At 42.6% G+C, this 14474-nt stretch overlaps 2 protein-coding genes across 2 annotated transcripts in view; one reads left to right on the forward strand and one right to left on the reverse strand.

Moving 5' to 3' along the window:
* The window catches only part of USP8 (ubiquitin specific peptidase 8), an 80942-nt gene extending 79271 nt beyond the window's left edge, over nt 1–1671 (forward strand). The window contains exon 19 of the mRNA XM_002717801.6: nt 128–1671. Within this exon, the coding sequence (XP_002717847.2) occupies nt 128–313 (186 nt within the window). The 3' untranslated portion in view covers nt 314–1671. The remainder of the gene's footprint in view (nt 1–127) is intronic.
* USP50 (ubiquitin specific peptidase 50) overlaps nt 1085–14474 on the reverse strand; it is a 42027-nt gene continuing 28637 nt past the window's right edge. Inside the window, exon 6 of the mRNA XM_017348027.4 lies at nt 1085–2106. Coding sequence (XP_017203516.3) covers nt 1915–2106 — 192 coding nt within the window. The 3' untranslated portion in view covers nt 1085–1914. The remainder of the gene's footprint in view (nt 2107–14474) is intronic.

Genomic DNA, 14474 nt, shown 5'->3' on the forward strand with positions numbered 1-14474 from the left:
TGTTAAAAAAACAGGAGTTTTGAGTGCTTCTTTGCCTCCCATAATAAAAACAACATAAGGCTGTGAAATTAGACATAGTTTAATTAACAATTCAGTTTGAATTGATTTTCTGTCTTGTTTGGCTCAGAATCACTACGGCGGACTGGATGGAGGCCACTACACTGCCTACTGCAAAAATGCAGCAAGACAGCGGTGGTTTAAGTTTGATGATCACGAAGTGTCTGATATCTCTGTTTCTTCTGTGAAATCTTCAGCAGCTTATATCCTCTTTTATACTTCACTGGGACCACGAGCAACTGATGTAGCTACATAAGGAGACATAGGTGATGAGCTAGTTACCTTGTAAAAGGCTCAGCAGCACAACTCTTGAAGTGCTCATAAAGGTAATGGATAGCTAAAGCTGGCCATTTAGAGGAGTTCTAGGACAGGAGCTGTGTTACTAGCACCATTTAAGTCAGGTCAGCGCTACTATCAAAAAACGGACAAATAACACCTAACAGGTATTGCAGTAAGCATCTCTTACAGGTACCATTTATTTCAAAACTTTTTTAGTCTGCTCCAAAGTTAAGATAATTAATTAGCTAAGCAAGTATTACTCTGCTGGCCTAAAACCCCTTGTAACTTCTATTTTCCTTTTCACTGTTATGGCCTTTTTCATTTCTAATCCAGCTTGATCTACCATGAATACTCTAGAATGATGTAAAGCGGACGGGAATGTATGTGGACATATTTATTGCATACTTGCACATCCAATCAATGTACATAGTTTAACATGTGATCCTTTTGTGAAGCCTATAACTCAGAGGATTGCTTTTTTCCCCCTCATTTAACCTATTTTAAGTAACTGCAGTGCTTTCTTAGGGAAATGACAGGGCAAAGCTATTTTTTTGTTGGCTTAGGGCTGTATTTGTGCACTAAATCTTTAAATCTTTATTCTAAAATATAAATGGAAACTTTCTTTAATTTTTTTAAAATGAGAATTTCATTTACACCTACATTAAAATCTTAATGGATGAAACATTTTAAACCCTAAAAGCGTTCTGTGTTTGTTATATTATCAAATATAGGGCAGTGGAACCATAGATTTTATGAGCATGTACACATTTTATTTCACCACATTGCTTTCTTTTGTATTGAGGCTTGATTCCATTCTTCCTTCAATGTCACACCAGAACTACATAGCACGTAGGATTTGCAGAACTGAAAATCAGAAGTAAAATACCCCATGACCCATTCTATCCTTAAATGTTATTAATATTAATTCCTAATATTAACGTAAAAAGGGATAGGAATCAGGCATAAAGTTGCAAAGTGAATTACGTTATGTACTACATCTTTATAGAAAGATGTAATAAAACAGATAAGTTCCTTTATCTTGGGAATTTGGTTGCTATAGATAACAAACATTCCGTATAAAAACATTCTAAAAGTGCCTCTGAAAGATTCAGTCAATGTCGGCAGACACTCAGGGAAAAGATGAAAGAATGGGTTTTGAGTGGTCAAGCTTTTCATGGTTTCATTAGCCTTCTTGGCTAAAGTGTAGCATTTAAGATCACATTCGTAAGCTTACATAACCATTTGAACAAAAATTATTTTTGTTTAGCTCTATAAAGTGTCTTTGGAAAATCTGTTGAACAAGCCAGCTAATAAACACTGAATTTGAAACCTGAACTTGGCATGTCATCTGTAGTGCTTTGAAGGCCCCACCCCTCAGCATTTCATTGCTTGCACGAGACCTTTTCATTGAGCTCAGGAACCGTCTTCTTTTCTGTAGACTTGTCTAACAGAGGTTATGTGACATGCCAGAAATGGTTGAAAGCATTAGTGATACAAGTAAGTTTTAAGAGTTTAATGACGAAGCAAAACTCCACCACCAGATTGCTCGTTTTGCAGTTTTCAGGAAACACCCATTTCCTAGCGTGTGCCTTTCTGTATAGGTAGAGAGAAAGGCTGGCAGCTGTAGAACAGGAGATAGGCTGTGGAGGTCTGAACGGAAGTGTTGGGAATCTCACTGACGCGGGTGTCATCAAAGCTGTACCAGGCCTGAGTAACTGAGTTCTTGCAGAAAGCAGTGTAGTGGCCACCGTCCAGATCACCAAAGTGGTTCTAGGGGAGGAAGCAATGTCAGACTTAGTATTCACACGCCAGTACTCTAATGACCAGAACAAAAAAGAGGCCCAAGAAAACTTTGTGAATTTTTTTTATCTGTGTCTTTACTAACCCAATAAAAATAGTTTGAAACAAAGACATTAGGACGCTTACTTCCAAAAAAGTGGCATGAAGTAAAACAGGGGTCAGCAGGCATAGCCCAGTGGCCTCTTTTGCATAACCTAATAGTTAAGAAGGGGTTTTATATTTTCACATGTTTGGAAAAAAGCCAAAGAATAATTGCAGAATAATTACTTGTGAAAATTGTATGACAAATATCAGTGTTTTTAAAGTTTTACAGTCATGTTTGTGGTTTTCAGTGGCTGTTCCAAGTGCTATATTAATAAAACTGAACAGTTGCAGCAGTGACCACGTGGCCTGTAGAGCCTAAAGTATTTAATGTCTGGCCTTTTACAGAGTAAGTCTGACCACTGGTGTAGAAATGGGCTTGTTGGGTCAGGTCCAGATATGACTTACGGTATACAGAGATTTTAGGAAAATTACTTCTGTTACCTTTTCTGAGCTTCAATCCTCTTCCCCCCACCTCTGTTAGTATGTGGTAATAAGACTTAATATGTCTTAAATAGCTGTTTGCGGATATCTCATTACAGTACTAGCAAATAGGAGGCACTTATTAAATGTTCTCTTAGACCTTCCTCTTCTCCACCTTTGCTTGTTCTGTATCTGACATCGAAAAGATCCAAGTTCTGGTCCTAGTCCTTGCCATGCAACCTTAAGCTGGCACTCTTCAGCTCTTCAGCATCCTTATGTTAAAAAAAAAAAAAAAAAAAAAAAAAAAAAAAAAAAAAAAAAAAACCTGCCCATAATAGTGTGATGTATGAGAAAACAAAACAACTGAAAGATGTGAAGGACCCAGATGAGGAAGTCATTGTCTGAAGTACTTAGACTACAGCTGGAGAACTTTAGTCAGCTTTGATAAATTAATGTTAAAAAATGTTTGGCATAATGGAAGCATTTCGATCAATTAGGGCACACAGCTGAAAGCCTCACTATTAAACTAAAGGCATACTGGGTAAAATATAGTAGACACCCTTTGAGATGTAAGCTGACTTTAGTCTCCAGGACCCCAAGCAGAGGAGATAGTGTGTGATTGAAGCCTTGTGACTGCTGGGCAGTAAAGACACTTCCTGGTCTTTGTAACTTGTGAGCTTGGGTTTTAAAGGTCACTTAAGAGCAGTGGAGATAATGTTGGCCAAAGCCAGGACCCTTACAGAGATTCAGCCTCAATGAAAGGATAAACTAATTGGGCAGAAGGCACTGTGTCCACTAGTACTGTGTGAGCTGGAGCTCTGGGGACAGAGAATAAAAGTTATTCCTAGGAATTTGGTACCACAGGCCTGCCTTCTCATTTGAGGCCAGAGGAAATAGTTTATTTTAGTTGATGCACCCTAACTTAGGCTGCACAGGATATTCTCAAAGAATTAAATTTATAAATTAAATAGTACATAGAATCAGAGAATGAGTAAAGTAAAACTGAAGCTAGGGAAATGACTGTGAATGGAGTCATGATGGAAAGTATAGGGAAAGAGGCCTGGAAAAATGAAATCATCAGCTTACATTTAGTAGAAGTTCTAGAAGAGAACAGTACAGGAACAAGGCAATGATAGTGGCTGAAAATCATAAAAACATGAATCTTCAAATTTAGGAAATGGGATGAACCATAGATAAGTAATAAGACTGCAGAAAAAAAAGGTGGAAATGTGAAGAATCATCAGACCACCGGAAAGAAGACAGATTACCCACAAGGGAATAAATGACAGCTGGCTGGTAGATGTTGTCAGTGGCAGCCATAGAATGAGAAATGGGGGCCAGCACTGTGGGTTAAGCCGCCACCTGCAGTGCCAGCATTCCATATGGGCACCAGTTTGAGTCCTGGCTGCTCCACTTGCAAGTCAGCTCTCTGCCATGGCCTGGAAAAGCAGTAGAAGATGGCCCAAGTCGTTAGGCCCTGTGCACCCATGAGGGAGACCCGCAAGAAGCTCCGGGCTTCCGATCGGCCCAGCTCCAGCTGTCGCGCCCATTTGGGGAGTGAACCAGTGGATGAAAGATCTCTCCCTCTCTCTCTCTGCCTTTGCAACTCTGCCTTTCAAATAAATAAATTTTTAAAATAAATATAAGGAATGAGAAATGATGAAAAGTTTTAAAATGCTGAAGGAAACTAACAATCTGCAGTTTGATTTCTAGTTACCTTATTGAAGAATTTCAGTTAATTAAAGTACATCAGTGAATTAAAGATTTTCAAAGACTAAGACCCTTTAGGATGAAAGATCCTCACACTGAAAAGTCTAATGCAACGTGGGTTACAACTCGTACATAAGAAAGTGATTAGCACAAAGGATTAGTAAAATCCTAGCAAATGTAAATCAACATGAAGCGTATAGAATAACCATGGTAAATATAATGTCTCCTTTGGAGGCATGTTTTTTAAAAAGTTAAAGCTCAAATATTCACAATAGTTCCATGATCAGAACTACAGTGTTCTAAGATCCTTGCATTTGTTGAGAGAAGAATGTGGGATCTTTATTAATTTAGGTTTTAAGTATGGAAGCTGTAGTGTTCAGGGTAACGATTGAAGAATCTCAATAAAAGGTATAATCTCAGGGCTGGTGCTGTGGCATAGTTGGTTAAGCCTCCACCTGCAGGGCCAACATCCCAGTTGGGCACCAGTTCAAATCTCGGCCATCCAACTCCCTGCTAATACGCCTGGGAAAGCAGCAGAAAATGGCCCAAGTGCTTGGGTCCCTTGCACCCACGAGAGAGATCTAGAAGAAGCTCCTGGTCCATGGCTTTGGACCAGCTCAGCTCCAGCCATTGCAGCCATTTAGGGAGTGAACCAGCGGATAGTAGACCTCTTTGTCTCTCCCTCTTTGTCTGTAAATATACTTCTCAAATGATTTTTTAAAAATCTTAAAAAACATAATTTCCAAAGTTGGGAAGAGAAAACAGTAAAGAAAATTTTATCAGTTTAGTAGTAGGTAAGAAAAACAGGCAAGTGACTAAGAAAAGAGGTTAACATAAAAGCACAAAAGATGACAAATTCATTACTAGGTGAATTACATGGAAATGTATAAAATCACTGAAGATTGGAGTTTTAAAATCCAGTTTATGCACTATACAAATGGCCTTCAGAAAGTTTGTGGAAAATGCATATTATGACAGAATTATTTCTGGATTTCAAAAGTGTTTTGTACACAGTGTAATTACTCTGTGAACCTTTGAAAATACCCTTATACAAACATTTAGAATTTGGAAAAGAGTGAATTTACAGAGTTGGAAAAAAAGATATAGATAGGTCTTACCCCAAAAAAGCCAGATGAGCTATATAAACATCAGCTAAAATGAACTTTAAGACAAAAGGCATTATAAGTAATAAGAGTTGAGGCAGGCATTGTGACAGCAGATTAAGCCACCACTTAACACTTACATCCCGTATGGGAGTGCTGGTTCAAGTTCAGGCTACTCTGTACTTCTGACCCAGCTTCCTGCTAATGTGCATGAGTGGCAGCAGGTGATGGCCCCAGCACATGGGCCCTGCTACCCATGAAGGAGACTTGGATGGAGTTCCATGCTCCTGGCTTCAGCCTGATCCAGCCCTGGCTGTTATGGATGGCAGAGCTCTGGCATTCTGCCTTCCAAATAAATAAATGTTACTTGATAATGAAAAAAGATTTAAGTCACCAAAAGGTTATAATTCTAAACTGCTATGCACCTTATAACAAAATAATTTGTTAAAGAGGACTATAGAGAAAATTTGACAAATTTATCATAATGGAAGGTTTGTTTTTTTTTTAATTACTTGAAAGGCAGAACTTTAGATCTTCTGGTTCACTCCCCCAAATGTCTACAATAGTTGGGCCTGGCCCAGGCCCAGCTGAACCCAGGAGCCAAGAACTCCATCTGGGTCTCCTTCGCAGGTGGCAGGAACCAAGTACCTGGGCCATCGTCTGCTGCCTCCCAGTTGTGTTAGCAGAAAGTCGAATCGGAAGCAGATTCCTGAATCCCAGGCACACCAACGTGGGATACAGGCATCCCAAATGACATGTTAACCTGCCGCACTACAATGCCAATCTTTGGAAGATTGTTGTTTTTGAGGACTTGGCTTTATTTTTTTTTTTTAAACATTTATTTATTTTAGAGACAGAGCTTTCCATCCACTGGTTCCCTGCTAGGAACTCGGAAGAACAGGTCTCCCGTGCCGCAGGGACCCAGCTCCTTCAGTCATCACTGCTGCCTTTCCGTTTCTGCATTAGCCGGAAGCTGGAACCAAAAGCAGAGACAGGACTTGAACACAGGCACTCTGATATGGGAAGTGGGCACCCTTAGGCCAAATACCCCCATAATGGAAGATTTTTATACATTTCTTTATAAAGTTGACCAGATACAAATAGTACCTGATAATAAATAGTACAGATAAAGCTTTGAATGTACATTTTCACCTTATGACAAAACCTGTCTGCTAAAATAGAAATCAACAAAAAAAATTTTTTTGACAGGCAGAGTTAGAGACAGAAAGGTCTTCCTTCTGTTGGTTCACCCCCCCAAATGGCCGCTGCGGCTGGCGAGCTGCGCCGATCCGAAGCCAGGAGCCAGGTACTTCCTCCTGGGTGCAGGGGCCCAAGCACTTGGGCCATCCTCCACTGCCTTCCCAGGCCACAGCAGAGAACTGGACTGGAAGAGGAGCAACCGGGACTAGAACCTGGGGTGCCAGTGCCACAGGCGGAGGATTAGCCAAGTGAACCGTGGTGCCGGCCAAAATCAACAAATTTCTACAAATATAAGCTTTATATAGACCATGGTCTTTGATCACTACAATAAAATCATTAGTACAAAAAGGAAACTACCCTACCCCCAAAAATTCACATACTTTTGGTAATTAAAAAACAATTTCAAAAAATGAAGCAATTATAAATTAAAAATTTTTAGAACTAAACAATGAAAATACTGTGTATCAAAATGAGATGCCAATGATGTCCAAGAGCGTCTTTCAAATAATACAGTGGAGAGGCCGGCATTGTGGTGCAGTGGGTTAAGCCACTGCACTGATTGGAACCAAACCACCTTCACAAGAGCTAAGGAAGCCAGATGAAAGACCACAGTGCCTGGCTTTGGTCTTGAAGGCAAGAAGGAAAGTGTCCCCCACATCCCCTCTCCCCAGCTCCAAGCAGCTCAAGGGAGGGAGAGGGAATTAAGTTCCAGCCCTGGACTTTACACCCTTTAACAAGCTCACTGTAGTGAAAACCAGTGCCAGACAAAGTCCCATAGCCCCTCCCCCATGCCAGGACTCAGCCTGAGCCTCTAGACCCCCATTAGCCAGGTGACCAACTTCCTAGATGACCCCTCCACCACCACCACCACCAATCTCAACCTTCAGCAGGCAGTGGAGCAAAGGTAGGGCAGGGAAATAGTTACAGGATTTTGATTTAGACCCCCAGTGCCTGTCCCACACTGTGAGATTCAGCCCCCTCTAAAGCCCAAAGGCCTGTAGTCCCCAGGCCAGCACTTCTAGTCGAAACCTCTAGATCTACCCTGGCATCTGGCAGAGAACTGCGCCCCAGTGGAATGGACTCATTTTGACCTTTATCACTTCAGGCTACCCAGGGGCCTGGCAAATACCCCAAAGGTCGTGCAGGACCCAGTGACAGATCAAGGTGCAACCAGCTTAGTGTAGGCCAGGGTGGCCCAGGGAGTGCTCCTGCCGCCCCTCCTCCAAACTCAAACAGCGAGTACAACTTCAACTGCAAGGCAATAGGGAGGGAGAGCGAGCCCAGGGGTTGGCCTAAGGGCTCAGTGCCAGTCCTGCTTGAAATCCAGCACCGGATACAGCCTAAAGATCCTTATCCCCAGTGCTTGCAGACAGAGCCTCTGGACATGTACCTCAGCATGGTGGATGCCTGCACCTTGGTAGGACGAACGTATGCTGTAGCCTGCATCTCCTCCAGCTTTCTGCTTACCTGGCATGCATTTGTGAGACATGACAGGGCCCTGTGGCTGAGATACTCAGGTGTGACCCAGCTTAGTGTCCGCCCAGTAGCCAAGGGCCTCCCTTTACAAAATGCCTCTTCCAACCTTGGGCAGACAACAAGGAACAAAACTTCATCCATGGGGGAGTATGGCATGAATGGGAACACAGAAACCCAACACTGGGCAGACCCGGACAGTCTGTTGTACACGGTCCAGAGTGTGCAGATGGAGCATCTCGATCTGCCACAGTGCCAAGTGGGGATCACGGCCCCAGTCTGTTGACTTAGATCCTTGTCGGCATCCTTAACGGCTGGTTGCAGTGATCATGGGTCTGCTTCAGTAGTAAGCAGCCAATTACATACAGAACTTGGCCCTGCCCCTATGCTACACGGGTCTCAGTCAGCTGTGGACTCCAGTGTGACTAGGTATTATGGTGCTGGTGGCTACAGAACTGCCCACTCCATTCCTGCCAAAACCCATGAAACACAGCATGGGGCAAGTAATTGCTTAGGGGGTGAAAAGTTGGATGGGTGACAAGATACTGCATAGCAACTTGTGTGACGAGTACCACAGGGACCCACGTTACATTGATTACAATGGAAGAAGATAGAGGAGAGACTACAGTGCCCAAATACAGCAAAAGCCAAAGTAGCCTACAAATTTACCTGAGGACACACCTTTAGGAAAAAGTCTCTTAGTGTGATAGAGACAACTAATCCATCAGATGCATAAATATATTGGGACAGGAGAAGAAGCAAGGCGCTACATGCCTCCAAAGGAACACAGTAACACTGACTGACAGTCTAAACAAAAGGAGACTGATGAAATGCCTCAGAAGGAATTCATAAGAATACTCAAAAAGACACGAGAGGGCCGGCGCCATGGCTCACTTGGTTATTCCTCCGCCTGCGGCGCCAGCATCCCATATGGGCGCCGGGTTCTGTCCTGGCTGCTCCTCTTCCAGTCCAGCTCTCTGCTGTGGCCTGGGAAGGCAGTGGCTATGGCCGGCGCTACACCGATCCGAAGCCAGCAGCCAGGTGCTTCCTCCTGGTCTCCCATGCAGGTGCAGGGCCCAAGCACTTGGGCCATCCTCCACTGCCCTGACTTCAGATCGGCACAGCGCACCGGCCGTAGCGGCCATTTGGGGAGAGAACTAATGGAAGGAAGACCTCTCTCTCTCTCTCTCTCTCTCTCTCTCAACCTCTCTCTCTCTCTAACAAAATTCAGAAAACAATACATGATTTGAAAGAGAAAGCAAAGAAATAGAGATGTTGACAACCAAACAGAAATCTTGGAAATGAAGAACTCAGTAAAGCAAATAGAAAATAGAGTTGAGGGGGCTGGCGCTGTGGTGTAGCAGGTTAAGCCACTGCCTGCAATGCTGGCATTCCATATGGACGCCGATTTGAGTCCAGCAGCTCCACTTCCGATCTAGCTCCCTGCTAATGCATCTGGGAAAGCAGCACAAGATGGCCCAAGTGCTTGGACCCTTCCCACCCACGTAGGAGACCCAGAAGAAGCTCCTGCCTCCTGCCTGGCCCCAGCCCTGGCTGTTGTGGCCATTTTGGGAGTGAACCAGCAGATGGAAGATAAATCTGTCTCTACCCTTCTCTGACTGCCTTTCAAATTAAAAAAAAAAAAAAAAAAAAAAAAAGACAGCTTCTGAAACATTTGGGAGACTATTAAATGAACACATTACAATTAGAATTGGGGGGATTCCTCAAGGAGAAAAAGAAAGGCATAGAAAACTATTTCAATAAAATAATGGCTGAAAACTTCCCCAACAATGGCAAAGATATAGATATCCAAGTGCAGGAGACCCATAGGACCCCAAATAGTCATAGCCAGAAAAGAGCCTCGCCATGGCATCTTATAGTCAAATTGTGAAAGTATAATGCACATGAAAAACTTATAAAACTACCAGAGAAAAGTACCAGGTCACTGTTAAGGCCCACCACCATCACTACCACCAGACCAAAAGATTGCTCGGCAGAAATTTTACACACCAGGAGAGAGGTATTGGCATAGTCCATTTGTGAGAGAAAAACTGTCCATCAAGAACACTATATTTAGGAAGGTCATCCTTCAGCAATGAAGGAGGAACAAACATTACGTGTCTGTGAGGGTGCAGTCTGTGGAAGTCTTTACTTGGTATATACTAAGTTGATCTTCTGTATATATAGATAATTGAAAATGAATCTTGATGAAGAATGGGATGGGAGAGGGAGTGGGAGATGGGATGGTTGCGGGTGGGAAGGAGGATATGGGGGGGAAAGCCGCTACAATTCAAAAGTTGTACTTTGTAAATTTATATTTATTAAATAAAAAAAAATAAACAGAAACTGTGGGCATTCTTCACTACCAGAGGGCCTTTCAAAGATGCCTAAAGGAGCCCTTTATCCAGAAGCTCAAAAACGGTAACTGTCATCATGAACACCCATGGAACTACAAGAAGAGCAGACACACAAAGGAGACAGTCAAAGAATTATACTTGAACAGTACAGGAAATCACCGGACTACAAAGATGGACAATAACAGAGGAAGAAAAGAACAAAAAACAATCATCAAAATGACAGGACTAAGTCTTATCTATAATAACCTTGAATATAAATAGACTAAATTCCACAATTAGAGACTGATTGAATGGATTAAAAATAAGTCCTATATAGGTATGCTACCTATAAGAAACTCCCAGGGCTGGCACTATGGTGCAGTGGGTTAAAGCCTGGGCCTGCAGTGCCAGCATCCCATATGGATGCTGGTTCAAGTCCCAGCTGCTCCACTTCTGATCCAGCTGTTCCTGGCTTTGGATCGGCTCAGCTCCAGCCATTGCAGCCATTTGGAGAGTGAACCAGTGGATGAAAGACCTCTCTCTATCTCTCTCTTTGTCTATACCTCTCTCTTTAACTCTGCGTTTCAAATAAATAAATTTAAAAAAAAGCAACTCCTTTCACCAGTAAAGACACACAAAGATGGAAAGCGAAAGAATAGGAAAAGTACTCCATGCAAATGGAAACCAAAAGCAAGCAGAAGTAGCTATATTCACATCAGACAAAACAGACTTCAAGACTAAAACTATAAAGACATGGCAGAGGGGACAGGATAGGGGAGGCTGTGGCCATATTGTAGCACAGTGAGTTACGCCACCACTTGCGATGCCAGCATCCCATATTGGAACACCACAGGTCAAGTCCCGACTGTTCTGCTGATCCAGCCCCCTGCTAATGTGCTGGGAAAACCGCGGATAATGACTCAAGTACTTAGGCCCCTGCATCCCTGTTGGAGACCTGGATAGAGTTCAGGCTCCGGGCTTCAGCCTGGCCCTTTTCCTCTCTGTCACTCTGCCTTACAGATAATAAATGTGTCTTCTTAAAAAGAGAATGCATAAACTATTTTTAAAGAGACTAGGAAAATCACTACATAGTGATCAGTGATATAATATCACTATAATAAAGTGATATATATCACTATATTATAGTAATATAATATTATATCAGAAGATATATTATAAACATACATGCCTCTAATGTTGAAACACAAAGTTTTATAAAACAAATACTACATCTGAAGGGAAAGATAAGCTCCAATATAATAACAGTGGGGTACTTCTACACTTCACTTACATCAATGGACACATCATCAATGCAAAATTAAAAAAAATCAGTAAAACTATTCTATAGAAGAAATGGACATTTATAGATACATTTCATCCAACTGCTGCACAATACTCATTCTTTTCTAAGATTTATTTTATTTATTTGAAAGAGTTACAGAGAGAGAGGTAGAGACAGAGAGAGAGAGGTCTTCCATCTGCTGGTTCACTCCCCAGATGGCTGCAATGGCCAAAGCTGCGCTGATCTGAAGTCAGGAGCCAGGAGCCAGGATCTTCTTCTGGATCTCCCATGTGGGTGCAGGGGCCCAAGGACTTGGGCCATCCTGTACTGTCCTCCCAGGCCATAGCAGAGAGCTGGATCAGAAGAGGAGCAGCCAGGACTAGAACCGGCACCCATATAAAATGCCAGTGCTCAGGCTGACTATTCCACCTCTGATCCAGCTTCCTGCCGAAGCACCTGGGACAGGTGGATGATGGCCCAAGTACCTGGGACCCTGCCATCCATGTGGGAGACCAAGATGGAGTTCTTGGCCCCTGGCTTTAACCTCTTCCAGCCCTAGCCTTTGTGGCCATTTGGGAATAAACCAGAATAAAGAAGATCTCTTTCTTTCTGTGTCTCCCTTTCTCTTACTTTCAAATATATATATATATATATTTTTTTTTTTTTTTGACAGAGTGGACAGTGAGAGAGAGAGAGACAGACAGAAAGGTCTTCCTTTGCCGTTGGTTCACCCTCCAATGGCACACCGCACCAATCTGAAGGCAGGAGCCAGGTGCTTATCCTGGTCTCCCATGGGGTGCAGGGCCCAAGGACTTGGGCCATCTTCCACTGAACTCCCTGGCCACAGCAGAGAGCTGGCCTGGACGAGGGGCAACCAGGACAGAATCCGGTGCCCCGACCGGGACTAGAACTGGTGTGCCGGCGCCGCAAGGCAGAGGATTAGCCTAGTGAGCCGTGGCGCCGGCAAATAAATATATTTTTTTAAAAGACAGACAAGGAAATAGAGATGTTGACAAAGAACCAAACAGAAATCTTGGAAATGAAGAACTCAGTAAAGCAAATAGTAAAAAGAGTTGAGGGGGACGATACTCTGGCACAGTAGGTTAGGCCTCCACCTACAGTGCTGGCATCTCATATGGGCACTGGTTCAAGTCCCAGCTGCTCCACTTCAGATCCAGCTTTCTGATAATGGTCTGGGAAAGTAAAAGAAGATGATCCAAGTGCTTGGGCTCCTGTACCTACTTGGGAGGCCCAGAAGAAGCTCTAAGCTGCTGGCTTCAGATCAGCTCAGCTCTAGACATTGTGGCCATTTGAGAAGTGAACCAACAGAGGGAAGACCTCTCTCTGTTTCTCCTTCTCTATCTGTAACTCTGCCTCTCAAATAAAAAATAAATCCTAAAAAAAATCAGTGAAATGAACAGAGTTGAGTTTTTGAAAGATAAATTAATAAGCATTTAGTGAGACTAACAAAAAAATACACTAAAATCAGAGATGAAAGAGATAATACAACTGACATTAGGGACTATTATAGAAAAGTATATGCCAACAAATTGGAAAATCTAAAAGAAATGAATAAATTTCTGAACACCTAATCTATGATGGGATCATAAACACTAATGAGAAATCAGAATGGATTACTAACAAAAAGTCTGCCAATAAAGAAAAGCCAAGGACCACAAGGCATCACTTCAGAACTCTACTCAACATTTTTTAAAAGATGTATTTATATATTTGAAAGAAGAATAGAGAAAAGCAGTCAGGTCTGACCCAGACCTAAGCCAGGAGCCAGGAACTCCATCCTTCTCTCATGTGGGTGGCAGGGGTCCACCACATTCTCAGGTGCATTAACAGGAAGCTGGATCAGTAGCAGAGTAGCCAGGACATGAACTGGCACTTTATCTGCCAACATTGGAAGTGGCAGCTTAACCCATGTGCCACAACACCAGTCTTCTACCAAACTTTCAAAGAAGAATTCATAATAATACTGCTCACTCCATTCCAAAACATCTAAAGAAATCCTTCCAAACTTATCCTATGATGCCAACGTTACCTTGATACCAAAACCAAACAAGGACACAACATAAAAAAACCTACGGACCAATATCTCTGATGAACATAGTTGAAAAAATTCTCAACAAAATACTATCAAATCCAACTGTGCACCAAAAAGATTATTTATACACAGATGGTTCAACATATGCAAATCAATAAACATAATAAATCACATCAATAGAATGAAGGATCAAATTATATTATTGATCATCTCAATAGATAAATGACATTTGATAAATTCATGATTAAAATCATGAACTAGAGGGCTGGCGCTGTGGAGTAGCAGGTAAAGCTGCCACTTGCAGTGTTAACATCCCATATGGATACCAGTTCAAGTCCTGGTGCTCTACTTCCAATCCAGCTCTCTGCTATGGCCTGGGAAAGCAATAGAAGATGGCCCAAGTCCTTGGGCCCCTGCACTTGTGTGAGAGACCTGGAAGGAGCTCCCAGTTCCTGGCTTCAGATCAGCCCAGTTCCAGCCTTTGTGGTCATTTGGGGAGTGAACTAGTGGGTGGAAGACCTCTCTCTCTGTCTCTGCCTCTGCCTCTCTGTAACTCTGCCTTGCAAATAAGTGAGTAAATCTTTTAAAAATCATGGACAAGTTGCATATAGGAAGATTATCCTGGGGCATGTGTTTTGCCTAGCACTTCAGATACTCACATTGGGGTATCAGGGTTT

The sequence above is a fragment of the Oryctolagus cuniculus genome, chromosome 12 (genome assembly GCF_051225735.1).
Source record: "Oryctolagus cuniculus isolate XC-2025 breed Fujian yellow rabbit chromosome 12, ASM5122573v1, whole genome shotgun sequence".
NCBI classification, from domain to species: domain Eukaryota; kingdom Metazoa; phylum Chordata; class Mammalia; order Lagomorpha; family Leporidae; genus Oryctolagus; species Oryctolagus cuniculus.